Source organism: Glycine soja, chromosome 11, assembly GCF_004193775.1.
Source record: "Glycine soja cultivar W05 chromosome 11, ASM419377v2, whole genome shotgun sequence".
Taxonomy (NCBI): Eukaryota; Viridiplantae; Streptophyta; class Magnoliopsida; order Fabales; family Fabaceae; genus Glycine; species Glycine soja.
In genome coordinates, this window is record NC_041012.1 from 7,799,743 (window position 1) to 7,815,403 (window position 15,661).

The following is a 15,661-nucleotide window of genomic DNA, read 5'->3' on the forward strand; positions in this document are numbered from 1 at the left end:
ATTTAAAAAAAAATAGTAAAATTTAAAATTATTATTATTTTAAATTAATTATTTCAAAATTTAAATATTAATAAGATATTAATTGACAAAAAATAATGAAAAAGTATCAAAATAAAACTTTTCGAAAAGCGACCAAACTGAACATGTTAAGTTTAATGTAACAAGTGTAAATTTAGTAGACTAAAAGGAAAATTATTAAAAAATATTTAATTACTCTTTTTAGTTTTTATAATTTTTAAACTATTTATTTTAATTTTTATATTTTAATAAATGAATTTTTTAATTTCTGAAATTTATATTTTAATTTTTAAAAGATTCCTACCATTAAATTTTTTTAAATTTTATTAACGAGAGATATTTTTGAGAAATAAAATATAAATTTTAAAAATGAAAAAAATTCATTTATTAAGTTTTTAAGAAGTAAAAAATCCACTCATTAATAATAAAGACTAAAAAATACGTTTGAAAAGTATAACAACTAAATTTGTAATTAAACTAAAAAAACCAGCATATTGTCTTTGGATGAAACATGGGTCCGATCCGTATTAACCCGACCCGCTTCACAAAGAAGAGTACTGCGAGAGTGGTAGCTGCAGTGATACTAGAACTGAATGAACAGGGAGAGAGAGAGAGAGAGAGAGTGAACGATAACGATGAAGCTCTCCCTATTGACGGTGTTCATTGTAGCAATAGCATCGTTATCTCTTATTATTGCTGGTTCATCATCATCTCAATTCCAGTGGCAGATCCTCACCAAACACAATTTCTCTTCTCAGATCCGTCTCCATCCTCACCTCCTCCTTCTCGTCACCCTCCCCTGGTCCGGCGAGTCTAGATCCCTCATCAACCAACTTTCACTCGCACTCGCCGCCAAGCCGCCGCCGCAGCAGCAACACTTTGCCTCTCTCAAACTCATGCTCATGCACAGAAATACCGAGAAGCTTCTAGCGGATTCCATAGGTGCTACTGCTACCCCCGATGAAACCACACTCTTTTATTTCCATTATTCTGTTTCTTACAAGTACCGTGGAAGACTCAGAGCTCGCAATATTCTCTCCTCGTTGTATCCTTATATATCCCTTGCGCCCGAGGAGGTTCCTCTCGCGGCGCTCAACACTCCTCTGGATTTCAGATTATTTGTTGACTCCACGGAAAGAGCTCTTGTTCTCGTTGACTTTTGTGGATGGACGCCTAAGTTGCTCGCCAGTGATAATAACGGAACGCAAAATGCTTTCTCCGTGCTTGGTGAGTGTCAAATGTCAATCATCAATGGATTTTGATGCTTACCTTATTTAACAACATTTGGTGGTTATTTCAGAAATAATAATAATAATAATGCCTGTGGCTTTAGTAATTCACGAAATAAATAAAGGATTATGTAGATTGATTGCCGAGGTTAAACTCCAATTCTGATAGTACCCGAAGAACAACATATAATAAGTTTTGTGGAGATATAAGGTTGGTTGGGTGGTCAAGAAAGATGGAAAGAAGGGAAAGGTCTTGGTTTGATCCCTTGTACTAAAAAAAATTAATAATTAACGTTTGCCGCTAAAAAAAAAATATAAGTTTTGTCCATTTTAGTATGGAAATGGATTTCCTGCATTTACGCATTCTTCGACTAGCACTGTTAGATGAAGTTCTTACGTATATATTTTCAATTTATGAGTAGTATGATTTTCATCCAACGGTTTTAATTGTCTGTATGTGTGGGTTCCCTGACTGCAGGGAATCTGGATTTCTATTAGTATGTAGTAATATGTAATATTTATTTCTCTTTTAGTAAAGTTATGTGTGTATATGTTGTTACTTTGAATGTAATAATGTTTGAGGCACTCGTCAGAAGGTGAGTCACTATCAGTGTGTGGGTGTTTTCCTGGCAGGGAATCACCATGGAATGGGTTTTAGCAGAGGGAATAATAGAATGCCTGTGTCAAAGGGGAAGACTAACAAGAAGGTGGCTGGTATTATCTAAAGTCCATGACAATCTAAATTTTTTGATGTTAAATAGTAAATTCATCATTTCATTATTTTCTGTTTTTTCTTTCTTTCTCAAATCATCAGAGGAGGACACGTGCAAGGCTGAACTCGGTGTTGATAAAGGGTTTTGTGAAGTTCCTTGGCTGGGGGAGTTTACCTCGTTAAATTATGGTCCCTTGGAGGGCTCCAAGGATAGGAATCATCATGTTCTACATTCTTGTTCATCTGAAGAATTTGAGCGGTTTCATTCTTTCTACTTGAAATTCATGACTGTTGTGAGAGAATACTTTTTGCCTCCAGAGAAAAATAGATTTGGCTTGGTTTCAAGTAGGTCTATGCTTTCATCCCTAGGTGTTGGTGATTATGGCCCATGGTTTGCAGTTCACTACCTAGCTGGATGTTCAAGTTGTTCAAATATTCTTAAAGATGAGGATGACCTGAAATATGTTTTGCAGATGAATAATTATTTTGTCAAAGAGGTGAATAAAACCTTTCTAACATCTGTTCCATATTCTGCGGTGTATGTCATAATGCTATATTTTGTCGCTCCTGTATCCTGTCTCTAAGCTCTTCTCTGATTATTGTTGTGGACTAGTTTATTTAACTGATAAATATACACCACCAATATGCAGACATCTGTCCCTTCTTTCAATTAATTATTCCATTTTTGGAACTTACCCTGTTTTGTTTGTATTTAGCTGGAAGGTAATGGACATGATCAAGAGCCCGTTCTACCAGCAAATAAGCCATCTGTACTTCTATTTGTTGATAGATCATCTGACTCCTCAGAAACTAGGGGGAAAAGTAAGGAGGCTCTTAAAGCTTTTAGAGTATTGGCACAACACTATCATCGTGTGAATCAGACTGGTAACAAGAATAATAACAGTCATGACAAATTTTCTATTCGAGATTATCATGGCTTCAAGAGTACATCTGAACATCCTAGGTTAAAGTTGTCTAGGCCAGCTCAGAAGATTAAACTAAAGGAGAAGATTTCTTCCATCATGATTATGAATGAGGGTAAGCAAGTTAGTTTGGACAATATTCCTTTGGATCTTCAAGGGAGTTCTTTGAATGATATATTGGCTTATCTTCTCCAGCAAAAGAAGGATGGAAAACTAAGCTCCCTAGCAAAGGATTTAGGCTTCCAACTTTTATCTGATGATATTGATGTCAGGTTAGCCAATACACAACAATCACATTCAGAAGTTCAGTCAAATCAATTTCCAACAGAAACTTCTCAAAAAGGCCATACAGATATTGTGATGCTGGATGGAGATACATATAGATCTGCTGGAGAGCTTGAGGAAAATCCCAAATCTACTGAGCTATCTTCTCGGAAAGATGAAGTAAAGAGACCTTCTATTGTCACACATGAAGAGATAAAATCTGTGGAAACTGAAGAATCGATTGCAGATCATGAACTTTCTACCGCTAAATTTATGCTACCAGAAACAGATGATTCTTCAGGTGGAAACAAGGATGAGGGTGAGCAGGCTCATTTTCTTGGTTTTAATGGGTTTTTTTTCTATTCTGATGGTAATTATCAATTACTTGAAAGACTCACGGGTGGTCGTGGAATTCCATCTTTGGTTATCGTTGATCCTTTTTGGCAGCAACACTATGTTTACCCTGATGAGAAAAGTTTCAACTTTTCTTCACTGTGTGATTTTCTTTCTGAGTTTCTTAATGGAACCTTACTTCCATACCAGCAGTCAGAACATGTTCTTCAAGGTCAAAGGGAGGCCACCCATCCTCCATTTGTTAATTTGGATTTTCATGAGGTGGATTCTATACCTCGAATCATGGCTCATACTTTCTCTGAACTTGTTATTGGTTTTAACCTTTCTAACAAAGAAAATACTTCTAATTCATGGAATAAAGATGTCCTGGTCTTGTTTAGCAATAGCTGGTGCTCATTTTGCCAAAGAATGGAAATGGTTGTTCGTGAAGTATATCGGGCCATCAAGGGCTATGTGGATATGTTAAACAGGGGATCTCAGAATGTGAAAGGTATTTCTGATCTTGGCCTTGGGTTCAAATGGTATCTAATACTAATCTCTAGGATAGTACTGATACAATCTGTGTATATTACTACTGTTTGTATTTTCAGTACCTCTGGTACTTTGCATATAATATAATTATCTAATTTTGCTGAGCAAAAAAAAAAAAAGCTTTTGTGTGGGTGTGTGTGTTTCTGTTCTTCTCTACACTCTACCGCTACCACCACATAATTCACTCTGTTAAATATGCTTGTTTAGGGTAATTGGTTTCAGCTAGTTTTGCTTTCTCTTTGGTTTTTTGCTAAAATGTGAGAAGCTTGTGGTTTTGCTTTTAGTAAACTGCTCAGTAGCTTCTAGTTAGCAATTGGCTGTTCCTGTTTCTGTTGTGCATGTTATACCCGCCAACTACTTGCCACTATCAAATTGAATGTTACTTGATCATGGAATGTCAATTTTCACTTGTAATTTGTAAATGATTTTGACTCTGCACCTCCATCTTAACATGAATCCCAATGGTTCTTGTACTGTTTGGTGGACTTTATTCATGTTGGATGATGTTGTTTGAATTGATTTTTGGATGAATTTCCTGATCAAATGGTAGATCTCTAAAAGTTTAACAATTGATCATTACATGGCAGAAAATTTGAATCATGTCATGATGAAGCTTCCGGAAATCTACTTGTTGGACTGTACATTGAATGACTGTGATTTGATACTGAAGTCTGTAGATCAGGTACTTGTTTTTGGTCCATCGTCTCTTTTTTATATTATGTATTATTGTTGTGCTTTCCTGAGTATTTTGAGTTCAGTAGTTGGTTGTATTTGTTTGGCAATATATTACTCATCTCTGTCACTATTTTTGGGTGAAATGAAGATGATGGATTGTAGATTGATACTTTTACGAAGAAATTTTAGAGTATTGGGCTAAAACAATGCTCTCTGGTTTTAGTACCCTTCTTCCCCCCCCCCCCCCCAAAAAAAAAATAAAAACTTATTAAAGAATTGGTGGGGCTTGAATTGGGCAAAAAGTTATTTTTCAACTTGAATTTGAATTCTAGAAATGGATAAGTCCAACTGATCACATGCAGTTCAAAATACCAAAAATGAAATCCAGTAAGCAACAATGTTGTTAAATAACAGCCATGGAGGAATGGCATGGCAGATTTTTTGCCTACCGCCATAGGCAATTTGTGAAGGGGGGCCAGGCATGGCAGAATTTTGGCCTTCTTCCATGTTCCGCCATCCACCATTAATAACACTGGTAAGCAGTGTCAGCAGGCTAATGTTCATTCAGTGGAGTATTTGGAATACCAATGTAAAGAATCCTTTCTGCCTGGGACATCTGCAAGCATTAAAGGACATCAATGCCTTTTTAAAGCTTAGTTAACTAATCTTGTAGCTTAGTTAGCATATTTTTAATGAGTGAAAAACATTTATAAATTGGAATAATAAAATTTGAGATGGAATTATTTAATTCGCATTGCAAAGACTAGAGGGACGCTCCTTTGTTTTCTTTTTTTATATTTTTATTTTTTTTGTTAACAATGGATGCCATGAAGACATATGATGAATCTCATCTATAATTTATTTGAAATAACATTGAATTTAAATAGTTAATTGTCTGGCCTGCCTAATTGATGTTGCTTGATGTACTTTTAATATGCAGAGGGAAGTTTATCCTGCTCTGATTTTATTTCCAGCAGAAAAGAAGCAGCCTCTTCTTTATGAAGGAGATATGGCTGTAATTGACGTTATGAAGTTTGTGGCTGAGCACGGAAGTAACTTCCATCAACTTATAAGAGACAAAGGTAAATTTTCATGTGATATACTATTTTTTATATATAATTTATCAAATCACATTTGACTCAGTGACTGTTGGTGTCAAACTTGATTGCATACTCATGATCATTGATTCCACACCAATTCCTCATTTCCTATCCATTTTGATTATTAGTATCTACTTAAACTTATCAGGTTCTATTCAGATTCAGATGAACTTGATTAGTGGAGTCATAGACTTGTAGCTAGTGAATCTTCCATTACCTTCTGCTTTTAACAGCCCATTGTCTTTTAATTCCTTGTAATCTGTTTGTTCAAACTTTAACATTTACTGTGGTAGTCTAAGTTTATTCTTGACTTCGTTTCACTGTTCCAGTGGCAGTTTTGTGGGTATCTGAAGGAGCAGTCAAGAATCAGAACTTACATGATACTTTGCAAACTGATATCCACCCGGAATCACTTCATTCACGTAACAAATATCATGGAGCCCCAGGTCCAGACAGAATGCTAGACCAGGTGGTCAGACCTAACCTGATGAATTCACCTGCATCAAATGAACTGCATGAAGCATCACCTCACGTGGTTATTGGTTCAGTGTTAATTGCCACAGAAAAGCTTTTGGGGGTTCATCCATTTGATGGATCAAAGATTCTCATTGTTGCAGCCAATCAAGTAACTGGATTTCAAGGTCTTATTCTCAACAAACATATACAATGGAGTTTTCTGCCTAAATTGGAAGAAGGCTTGGAAAATTTGAAAGAGGCTCCTCTGTCCCTGGGGGGTCCAGTAATGAAAACTGGAATGCCTCTTTTATCCTTAACTAGAACAGTTTCCGGAAATAATTTACCTGAAATCATCCCTGGAATTTACTTCCTTGATCAAGTAACAACAATTCGTAAAATTGAGGAGCTGAAGTCAGCAAATCAACCGGTTGGGGATTACTGGTTTTTCTTGGGGTATTCAAGTTGGGGATGGAACCAGTTATATGATGAGATGGCGGAAGGAGCTTGGAACTTGAGTGAGGATGCAACGAGAAATTTAAATTGGCCGTGATTGCCATTTATTGTCCATCTTTACTGTTGTGCTAATAACATTTCTTTCATCCTTCTAAATGATAGAATTAATTTACTAAGCATACAGTAGAAAGTAATTTCCAGCATCCGTGATTTATTAAAAGTCTTGGGGGCGCAGAATTAGGAAAATGTGTGCTTGGGTAAGTCATTAATCTAAAATATTGTTTAGAAATGGTTACTTCAACCACACCTTGCGTGTGTGCCAAAAAAAGAGAGAAAGAAAAACCATACACCTTGCGTGTTATGTTTTTCTACGCTAAAGATACTAAATCAGACATAACATTAAACTTCAACTTTCTACTATACGGTTTGACTTGAAGTTTATATTAAAGGTTCTAATATAGGCTTTTTTTACCAAACAAGGTAAAAATTTACATAATTTTTCAATCAGGAATATATTTTAAAAAATTATCTAAAGTTAAGATAAGTCGTAACATTTGTTACAATTTTTTTTTAACTGAAATCGTAAAATTATTTAAGATTTTAGTAAATTTAAGATTTTTAAATTTTTTTTTTTAAAAGTTAACGACTTTGAAGTTATAAATTTGTTTTTTTAAAAAATTTATGATTGTTTAGATTTTATTTTTATTTTAAATTAAAAAATTAAAAAATATATATTTAAATATATGATAAATAATATTAAGTTGACTTAGTTATTGGTATATTTTTTATAAATTTATTTGATATGTTATTATTTTATTTTAATGTTTTATTATTTAAAAAAATTATATATTTTTTTATTTAAAGTTAAAAAAAACAGGTTTACTAAACCTTTAAAAAAATTAAAAAAAAAGTTTTACAACTTTAAAATTGTAAGACCAAAAAAAAATCATAAATTTACTGAAATCATAAATAATTTTATGATTTCAGTAAAACAAAAATTGATTTTAAAGTCGTTAAAAAATATTTAAATTAAAGTCATACGACTTCGATTAAAAAAAAAAAATAAATAAAAAATGATAACATATCTTACAACTTATTCTATTTTGGATAATTTTTTAAAATATATGTCAAAGTTGAGAAATTGTGTAAATTATTACCCTATTCTGTCAAAAAGGCTCTAATATAACAACTGCATATTTTCTTATGACATACGAGTAATAGATTAACTAGTGTAATATAATCCTATATAATTTTGGAGTGAATGACTTGTTTATCGTTTATTTAGTGTGTTTGAAAGACAAATTCTAAATTTGATTATAAGTAAAATTTATGATTTTTTTTATTTTATATTTAGAATATATCTAAATTTGGTTGAATATGAAAATTGAAAACGCATAATTTAATTAGTTTTTACTTTTTTATTATTGGAGGTGATAATATTTGTTTTTATAACTTTATCCATTTTACGCATTCTTAATTAATTATAAAGGCAGAAAAAAAATCACTTATTCATTTATAATGTTTCAAGCATGAATTTTATTTTCAAATTAAATGAGTTCTATAAAATGATGAAGCATTAACCGGTGAAAAATCAAAATGAAAGTTCCCATGGAGACGGAAAGCGAAAAAGAAAGAAAAAAAAAAGGAAAAAAGATTCATACGATGGATGCATAAACGCCAGTCACACACGTCAAGATAAGGTTAGACCGTTATACAAGTGTGAGAAAAATTCCATGTCTTAGATTATACTCTCCAGTGAGAGAGTTATGGCAAATGCTGGAAATCTGATATCACCAAGGAACTTTAATCCAATAATATTCAATCCATACCACTATGCAACTAAGCTCAAAACCTTGAGGTTGCTCTCTCGGTTTCACTCTTACAACAATAATGCCACTGTCACTGCTTCCAAAAGAAAGGATGACTTGCAATCTCCATTGGTGACTTAACTCTCTTTCTATATATAATATCTCCTCAATTCCCGTTTTTTTTTTATTATTCCTCTAATAACAGAATCTTTACTAACTTTTCTTATATTCATGATTCTTTACTAACGTTTCATATTTTCATTTCTGCGCCTGTATGTGGTCGCAAATTCCTGTTAAATATCCAACTGAAGTTTAATAAACTAAATACTAATAAAGGGCCTTAATGTGTATAACATATATAGTAAATCTTGTAATAATGACAGTGTCTTAGGACCAAGATTTATTCCTTAACCATATGATATGTCTAATGCTATTTACTTGATATGATCAAATATAGATTGGGAAGAACACGAGCAGGGCTCCTCGCCGTCTGATCACAATATCACCAGGTGATGGCAAATATCATGGGGATTGGACTTGTGACTATCGCGTCTCTTTGCACGACCTAGAGTTACAGGATTTGATTGAAGATGATAATAACTCACGTAAGGATGCTCAAGTTTTCATCAATCTCTCTATCCAAAAGGTGCTTACATATACTTTATTTTCGTGTGTGAATGAAAATTTTGGATTAAAATTGTGATTGGAATTGACTAATGTACCAAAATATGCGTTCATGCATTTTTAATGTTAATGAGAGGATTTTGAATTTATTTTGTATCTTTATTGATGACTAGAATTAATACTCCCAGATTTCTAAGTCAATTGTTTAATTTAGTCCGTTGAACATGGTAATGCCAGCATGCTAGCTTTGGTTTATCGGTGGATGGAAGAGTCACCACATCCTTCACTAGAAAATGTAGCACCTGTTCTTCTCCGTATTGCCGACAGGTATTTTCTTTCATCATGAATAATGTACTAATTAATTTCTTGGTTTGAGATTTGTTACATTCCTTGACAATGTAGATGTTCTATTTTTTATTCAAATACCATTGTACTCATATCTATTGATTGTGATCTCTAATTGTAATCTTTTGAACATTATGAGTTTGATTCTTCTTGTTTTCATATTTTTGAGACCTCTTAATATAATTAGGAAGGTTTATACACAAATAAGTATCTCCTCAAGTGGATATTTTAGTGGTTGAAGTGTAAGAGAATTTTGATAAGAGTGATATAACCATTCAATAAAAACTCATGTTGATAATATATCTCGGATGGCTTTGAACACTATCCAAAGCTTTCAAGTGGAGGATAAGATTCAGCGTCCAAATGTGAGTTCCGCTCAATGTTAGTCATATTGCTGGTTCCTCCTCCTCCAGGAAGGTTCAAACTGAACTGTGATATGCTGCTGTTGGTCGAGCAGCTGTAGGGGAGGGATCCGAGACTATAATGGTTCGGTTATTGTTTCATTTGCTTTCAAGTTGGGTGTTTGTTCGATTACGCAAGCTGAGCTTTGGGCCGTTGTGCTTGGAATTCAAAATAGCATGGTCACGTAGATACAAGGATCTCATGGTGGAATCGGATTCGAAGGCTGCTCTAGCTCTGGATACAGAATGGTTGCGCCAAGCATTTCATGCTTGTTTTCAACTGGTTCATGCAGTTAGAGCTTATGAGGATATTGGTGGTCTTTTCTCCCGGTGTCACACACACCAGGAACCAGGAGGCAAATCAAGTAATGGATATTTTGTCCATATTTGGTCTATCTAGTGACACTGATGTTCATGTTTTTGAGTTTATTCCTGCTTTTCTTTGTAATGCTGTGACAGCTGATGCTGCATATATTTTGTTTCCTCATGGTTACTAAATAAAGAGTTTCGTAATTCGTTAGGGGCTTCCAGCCCCTCTTGACCACCAAAAAATTATGCTTAGTTTCTTTACCAAAAATACATTATACACCTAAGAATTTCTTGGAATGAAAATGTGTTATTTGCCTGCATAATGTTGTTGCAATTGTTCTGCTTTCTTTTTAAATACTATTATACATGTATGTTCTCAGCGCACACATACATAAAAAATACTTTCTTCAAGTTATCTAATCTTGAAGATATATGATATATCATCGACATCGTCAAATGTTGATTATGTTTTGGAGTATGCTTTTAAATATATTTTATGGATAACTCCATGTCTTTACTAATGGCTACAGATTGATGCAAAATTTAACGTATGGGTTCTTATAGCACGTAGAGATGACCGCAAGATACCGCTACCTGATATTGGAGGTGACCCTAATGTAAGTCTCGTTTGCGCCTCTTCTTCAACTCACTTTTGATGTAAAGTGAGTTATCTCTGTGAGGTATTTTAACATAAATTAAGGGTAAAAATACTCTTATTTTATCACTTTAGATGAATTAAATCTATAATTTCTCACTATTATTAGCTATAAAAGGGAGGCACTCAGTGAGGGCTGGAGATGACAGATGTATGTATGCAGTCTTACCTTAGCAAGAGAAACATTAATTAGTTCTAAATGTTCAAATTTGAGACTCAAAATGTGTTACCTCTAAAGTTGTACTATTATTAAATATTTTCTATGTTATAAATTGTAATATAGCTTTTTACCTCCATACTTTAAGAAGTAATGACAATACCTGTACCAAATTTTTAGTCATGGGATGATTTCAAAGCTTATTATATTCAATAGTGTTGCCCAAATAATAAAGGATAGTCTAACATAGTTACTCATACATTGCAGGTGATTTATGTTAGACCGGGATACGAAGTTGATCTTGATTCTCTTGTACAAGATGCCATCCGATTAAACTCTGTAGTAAAAGTATATTTAGCAGAATTGCAAATCATGATTTTACAAGTTGGGTTTCAAAAAAAAAAATATATATATTTTGACAACCCACAGTTTTGTTTATATTTATATTTAATTTTGCAGGATACTTGCTCAGAATTGTGCGAGAAATCTGAGGGTACAATACAATGTAAGCATTTTTTTTTTTAATTTAAAAAGTTAAAGGCATTCAACAAGGTCATTTTTTATTACTTTTTTTCTTCTGTTTTGTAATACAAGGGAACACCAACAATACAAAGTAACCTCGAAAAAGAGAATCAAGATAAGCCTATTAAAGATGGTTTTATTTTTCAGATATAACTGGACAAGGCCAAGCTTCTGTTGATAAAAGGTGGTCAAGACTATTGGAACTAAAGAAAGAAAATTTATGATCTATAATACAATGTAAGAAGTTTTATATATAGAATAATAGTCAGTTTGCAAATAGATTGGATAATTTGTCTTACTTAGTTCTGCATGTGTATACCTCTGCAGACATTGGATAATATATTTTACGAAACAATTCAGCTTTTTAGACCTTCAAGTACAAGCGAGATTCTTATAGTTTTAGCCATGAATTTTTTAAGTCTCATCTGAAGTCGATTTAGAACGCACAGGCTAAAACTTTTTTTTTAATATACAATTAACACCATGGATTTATTTGAACAAATGAGTTGGCATATAGCTAACCTGAAACTATCACTGCATTCCATTTTCCAAAATCAACTAACACTCCAGATTTCTGCCCCAGGAATTTTCCCGGTGACAGACCGCTGCAAAATGCAGTTTCATATAAAAAAAATGTTAGAAATCTCTGTCGTCATTATTCATATAAAAAAATGGTGACAATTTAATTTCAATTGACATCCATATTGATTAGCAAACGAGCTTTTAACGAACAAGATCCACAAGGAAGAATCACTGATCCTGGTGATGTATCAACATTCATTATAGATATCCCACTTCCCTCCCTCAATAAGGAATATCCCATATTCTTCAATTCCAACGAGTCTACAGAGAAGTAATCACCACATCTGCATTGGTAAAACAGTTCCAATGCTTCTCCATCATCTTCAATCATCATATCCTGCAAGCTCAAATCTTCGGCAACATCAGCAGCCAAGACATCCTGCCTTGAACTACGCAGGTCATTATCATAAAACGAGCGGGAGCTTGAATTACTCAGAATCTCCCACGCCTTTTGTACTTTAAGAAATCTCTCTTCCGCTGTTTGATTGCTGCTGGATGTCTCGGACGTCTTCAATAGCTTATCAGGATGTAAGCTGAGTACAGCACTTCTATAACTAGCACGAATTTCTTCATAATTTGCATCTTCCTTTACATTGAGAACCTCATAATGGGTTTCCTGAGTATCATTCTTGTCCAGAAGCATTTTTTTGGATGTTACTTGAGCTCAAATCACTCAGAGTGAAAGGTTGTCTGCATCCAACAGATAAAACATTAGAAACAAGCAAATTGTCATACTATTATCACAAAAAGTATAAATCTAATTACAAACCATATATCACAAACCCTCTTGTTTGGAACAAAGCTTGAAATCAATGGAATCCAATTGAATCCCATTGTCAGGAGTATATTTTAAATCAATGCTAGAAAGAAATAGTATTGGTATATAATGTCAGAGAAAGTCAAATTATGCATAATTTTTATTCATCAGGAATGACTGAGTTTGTTTGTGACTATTAGTGTTTCATTAGTATTTTCCGTTGCCATAGTTGAGTGTATTTTGTATAGTTGAACTTTGTCCAGCATGGTCAAGGTTTTCAAACTCAAGAATTCAAGTAAACTCGTAACTATAAGTGACAGAATTATATCACACAGTATGAAGATCATACTATATTTTATGATAATGAACACACAGAACACATCATAATTTATATCAGACAGAGATTATATCATAATTTTTTTTCTTTCTAAAAAGGGCGATTAAATAATAATTTACAACCCAGTACTCGTGTAACAGAACACATATTATACTTATAGGTGTTTCAAGATGGATTTCAAAACCAAATCATGTTGTGAATGTGAGTGAATGACATAGCACAGCCAACAAAATAAAATTGGAAAAACATATTAGTATAACATAACACAACCTAGAAGAAAAAATTAGAAAAAAATTATAAATTAGAATAGAACACAACCAAAATAGAGAAAACCACTCAAAATGGATGGTGAGAGAGGCGAAGTTGAAACCATGAAGTGGGGCATGAGAGAGACTAACTTGAAACTGTGTACAGATACGTGAAATCATGAATGGGTGGTATTAAAGAACTCCGTACAATAATGGGTCGTCTTCAACTCTGCCTTCTGGCTATGTTATGGGTGCTCTTCATTGAGGACGTGACGTGGGTGGCTTCGAGAAACAGAGCAATCTCGTGCCCTAAATTTCTCTGATTTAGTGTGCCTCAAAATGGAGCTGCTGGGTGTCGTTTGGGACAATAAATGGTGACCAACTGAATGAGCCCGCAAAGAAACGATTCTGGCTCGGTGGAGGGCGGAGGCTGCTTGGATTGTAATCTGTGGGATAAGATGGTTGGCTTGGGTTTGAAGCCAAATATTGTTACTTTTAATGCTCTAATTAATGGGTTTTGTAAGAAGAAGATGATTAAGGAAGCAAGAAAACTCTTCGATGATATAGCTGAACAAGATTTGGTTCCCAATGCAATAACATTCAATACAATGATTGATGCATTCTGCAAAGCCGGGATGATGGAAGAAGGATTTGCACTGTGTAATTCAATGCTAGATGAAGGCATTTTTCCAAATGTTTCAACCTATAATTGCTTAATTGCAGGGTTGTGCAGAAACCAGAATGTAAGAGCTGCAAAGAAGCTTCTTAATGAAATGGAGAACTATGAATTGAAATTTTTCCAAATGTTTCCACCTATAATTGCTTAATTGCAGGGTTGTGCAGAAACCAGAATGTAAGAGCTGCAAAGAAGCTTCTTAATGAAATGGAGAACTATGAATTGAAAGCCAATGTTGTAACATATAACATCTTAATAGGTGGGTGGTGCAAAGATGGTGAATCAAGTAAGGCAGAAAAATTACTTGGTGAAATGCTCGACGTTGGTGTCAAACCTAATCATGTAACATATAATACATTGATGGATGGATATTGTATGGAGGGAAATCTCAAGGCAGCATTGAAGGTGAGGACCCAGATGGAGAAATATATCAAAAACTCTCTTGTTTGGAACAAAGCTTGAAATCAATGGAATCCAATTGAATCCCATTCTCAGGAGTATATTTTAAATCAATGCTATTCTGAACTCCGTTGTAACTTCTCAAAACATAGTAAGGTTTTGTCTGGATAAATTTCTCATTAAGTACTAATAGGGAAAAAAAGGTAAAATGAATTAAACTACTCTCATATGTCAAAGTCAACATGTGCACTTCATCTTTTATAATCTAACTTTTCCAAAGGCTGAGGTAACATAAGTTGATTTTAATTTATAGAAGTTTGATTCATTTGGCATTCTTGTATTATCTTCTTCTATAAGTATTTATTCAAACAAAGCGTTTGCGATTGAGATTTAGTAATGAAGAACCAGAAAACAACTCAGCAGTAATAAAACTTTAATGCAGTCTTAATCAAAATAAGCATTTCTACCATTTTGAAAGCTTCAAAATAATCCAAAATCTTGATCAAACAAAAACAATGACCGAAGCTCGAAGTATATCCCAATAAAGTCCAGACGCGAAAAATCAATCCAACCATCAAATAAACAATATCCCAATGATACAATATTAAGTCCAGGAGCAGAAAATCAATACAAAGTTCAAAGTGCACAGAAACAATGAATGCAGTGAAAGAAGTATCGTAACATTTAATTGTCATGTGGCTTTAGCCACCCTGACTTTCAGCTTTTGAATACGAAACTAACACATTCTGCCACAAATACAACATCCCTCTGTTTGTTATAGACAATTGAAGACCACACAAACAAAGAGGGACGTTCGTGGAGGGGTAACACAAAGAGTTGCGGCAGTTTAAACGACACCGTTTGAAAAAGCGAAATGCGAGTGAGAACGTACCCGGAATCGGAATCGAAATTGAAGTTTGGTTAGATCTGTGATTTTTTTATGGCTTCTCTTCTCCAGTTTCTGCTCTCTTCCTCTTCCTCTTCAGCACACTTGTTAGGTCGAAATAAATATCATTTCCTTCCCTCTTTTTTTGTTATCTATAGAAATCCAAATAAAAGATAAATATTTTAAAAAATTCGCCCCCTTCTTGATGTTGAATTGAGTGATGGGAATTTTGTAAATTGA

At 33.8% G+C, this 15,661-nt stretch overlaps 3 protein-coding genes across 6 annotated transcripts; 2 read left to right on the forward strand and 1 right to left on the reverse strand.

Annotated features, from left to right (window-relative positions):
• Positions 1-576: 576 nt before the first annotated feature.
• On the forward strand, positions 577-6,909 carry LOC114375632. 2 transcript variants are annotated; one of them, XM_028333465.1, is made up of 7 exons: positions 578-1,245; positions 1,881-1,961; positions 2,062-2,456; positions 2,676-3,990; positions 4,619-4,713; positions 5,647-5,788; positions 6,136-6,909. In XM_028333465.1, exons 1-7 carry the CDS (start codon positions 654-656, stop codon positions 6,810-6,812), a joined length of 3,297 nt encoding a protein of 1,098 aa, XP_028189266.1. In that variant the 5' UTR covers positions 578-653; the 3' UTR covers positions 6,813-6,909. The 2 variants fall into 2 exon arrangements, with proteins under 2 accessions (XP_028189267.1, XP_028189266.1); XM_028333466.1 differs by lacking the exon at positions 1,881-1,961 and having other exon boundaries at positions 577-1,245.
• A 1,468-nt stretch (positions 6,910-8,377) lies between these two features.
• LOC114376146 (large ribosomal RNA subunit accumulation protein YCED homolog 2, chloroplastic) lies at positions 8,378-11,946 on the forward strand. Of its 3 annotated transcripts, none has more exons than XM_028334095.1 (7): positions 8,399-8,655; positions 8,981-9,169; positions 9,385-9,474; positions 10,733-10,819; positions 11,282-11,398; positions 11,474-11,519; positions 11,684-11,946. In XM_028334095.1, the coding sequence occupies exons 1-7, from the start codon at positions 8,482-8,484 to the stop codon at positions 11,758-11,760; spliced, it is 780 nt and encodes a 259-aa protein (XP_028189896.1). In that variant the 5' UTR covers positions 8,399-8,481; the 3' UTR covers positions 11,761-11,946. The 3 variants fall into 3 exon arrangements, with proteins under 3 accessions (XP_028189898.1, XP_028189896.1, XP_028189897.1); XM_028334096.1 differs by having other exon boundaries at positions 8,402-8,655; positions 11,282-11,362; XM_028334097.1 differs by lacking the exons at positions 10,733-10,819; positions 11,282-11,398; positions 11,474-11,519; positions 11,684-11,946 and adding an exon at positions 9,950-10,522 and having other exon boundaries at positions 8,378-8,655; positions 9,362-9,474.
• A 96-nt stretch (positions 11,947-12,042) lies between these two features.
• Positions 12,043-15,569, reverse strand: LOC114376150 (DPH4 homolog). The gene is made up of 2 exons (XM_028334114.1): positions 15,428-15,569; positions 12,043-12,808 (listed from the first exon to the last, which is right to left on the reverse strand). The coding sequence occupies exon 2, from the start codon at positions 12,759-12,761 to the stop codon at positions 12,225-12,227; it is 537 nt and encodes a 178-aa protein (XP_028189915.1). The 5' UTR covers positions 12,762-12,808; positions 15,428-15,569; the 3' UTR covers positions 12,043-12,224.
• Positions 15,570-15,661: the final 92 nt, after the last annotated feature.

What these genes read in the sequence shown, in the direction of transcription:
- LOC114375632 (XM_028333465.1), top strand. Translation starts at nt 654, where the DNA reads ATGAAGCTCTCCCTATTGACGGTGTTCATTGTAGCAATAGCATCGTTA. An exon ending in AAATGCTTTCTCCGTGCTTG is followed by an intron (nt 1,246 to 1,880) that starts GTGAGTGTCAAA and finishes TTTTCCTGGCAG; the next exon opens with GGAATCACCATGGAATGGGT. An exon ending in TACTGAAGTCTGTAGATCAG is followed by an intron (nt 4,714 to 5,646) that starts GTACTTGTTTTT and finishes TTTAATATGCAG; the next exon opens with AGGGAAGTTTATCCTGCTCT.
- LOC114376146 (XM_028334095.1), top strand. Translation starts at nt 8,482, where the DNA reads ATGGCAAATGCTGGAAATCTGATATCACCAAGGAACTTTAATCCAATA. An exon ending in ATGACTTGCAATCTCCATTG is followed by an intron (nt 8,656 to 8,980) that starts GTGACTTAACTC and finishes GATCAAATATAG; the next exon opens with ATTGGGAAGAACACGAGCAG. An exon ending in ATATTGGAGGTGACCCTAAT is followed by an intron (nt 10,820 to 11,281) that starts GTAAGTCTCGTT and finishes CATACATTGCAG; the next exon opens with GTGATTTATGTTAGACCGGG.
- LOC114376150 (XM_028334114.1), bottom strand. Translation starts at nt 12,761, where the DNA reads ATGCTTCTGGACAAGAATGATACTCAGGAAACCCATTATGAGGTTCTC.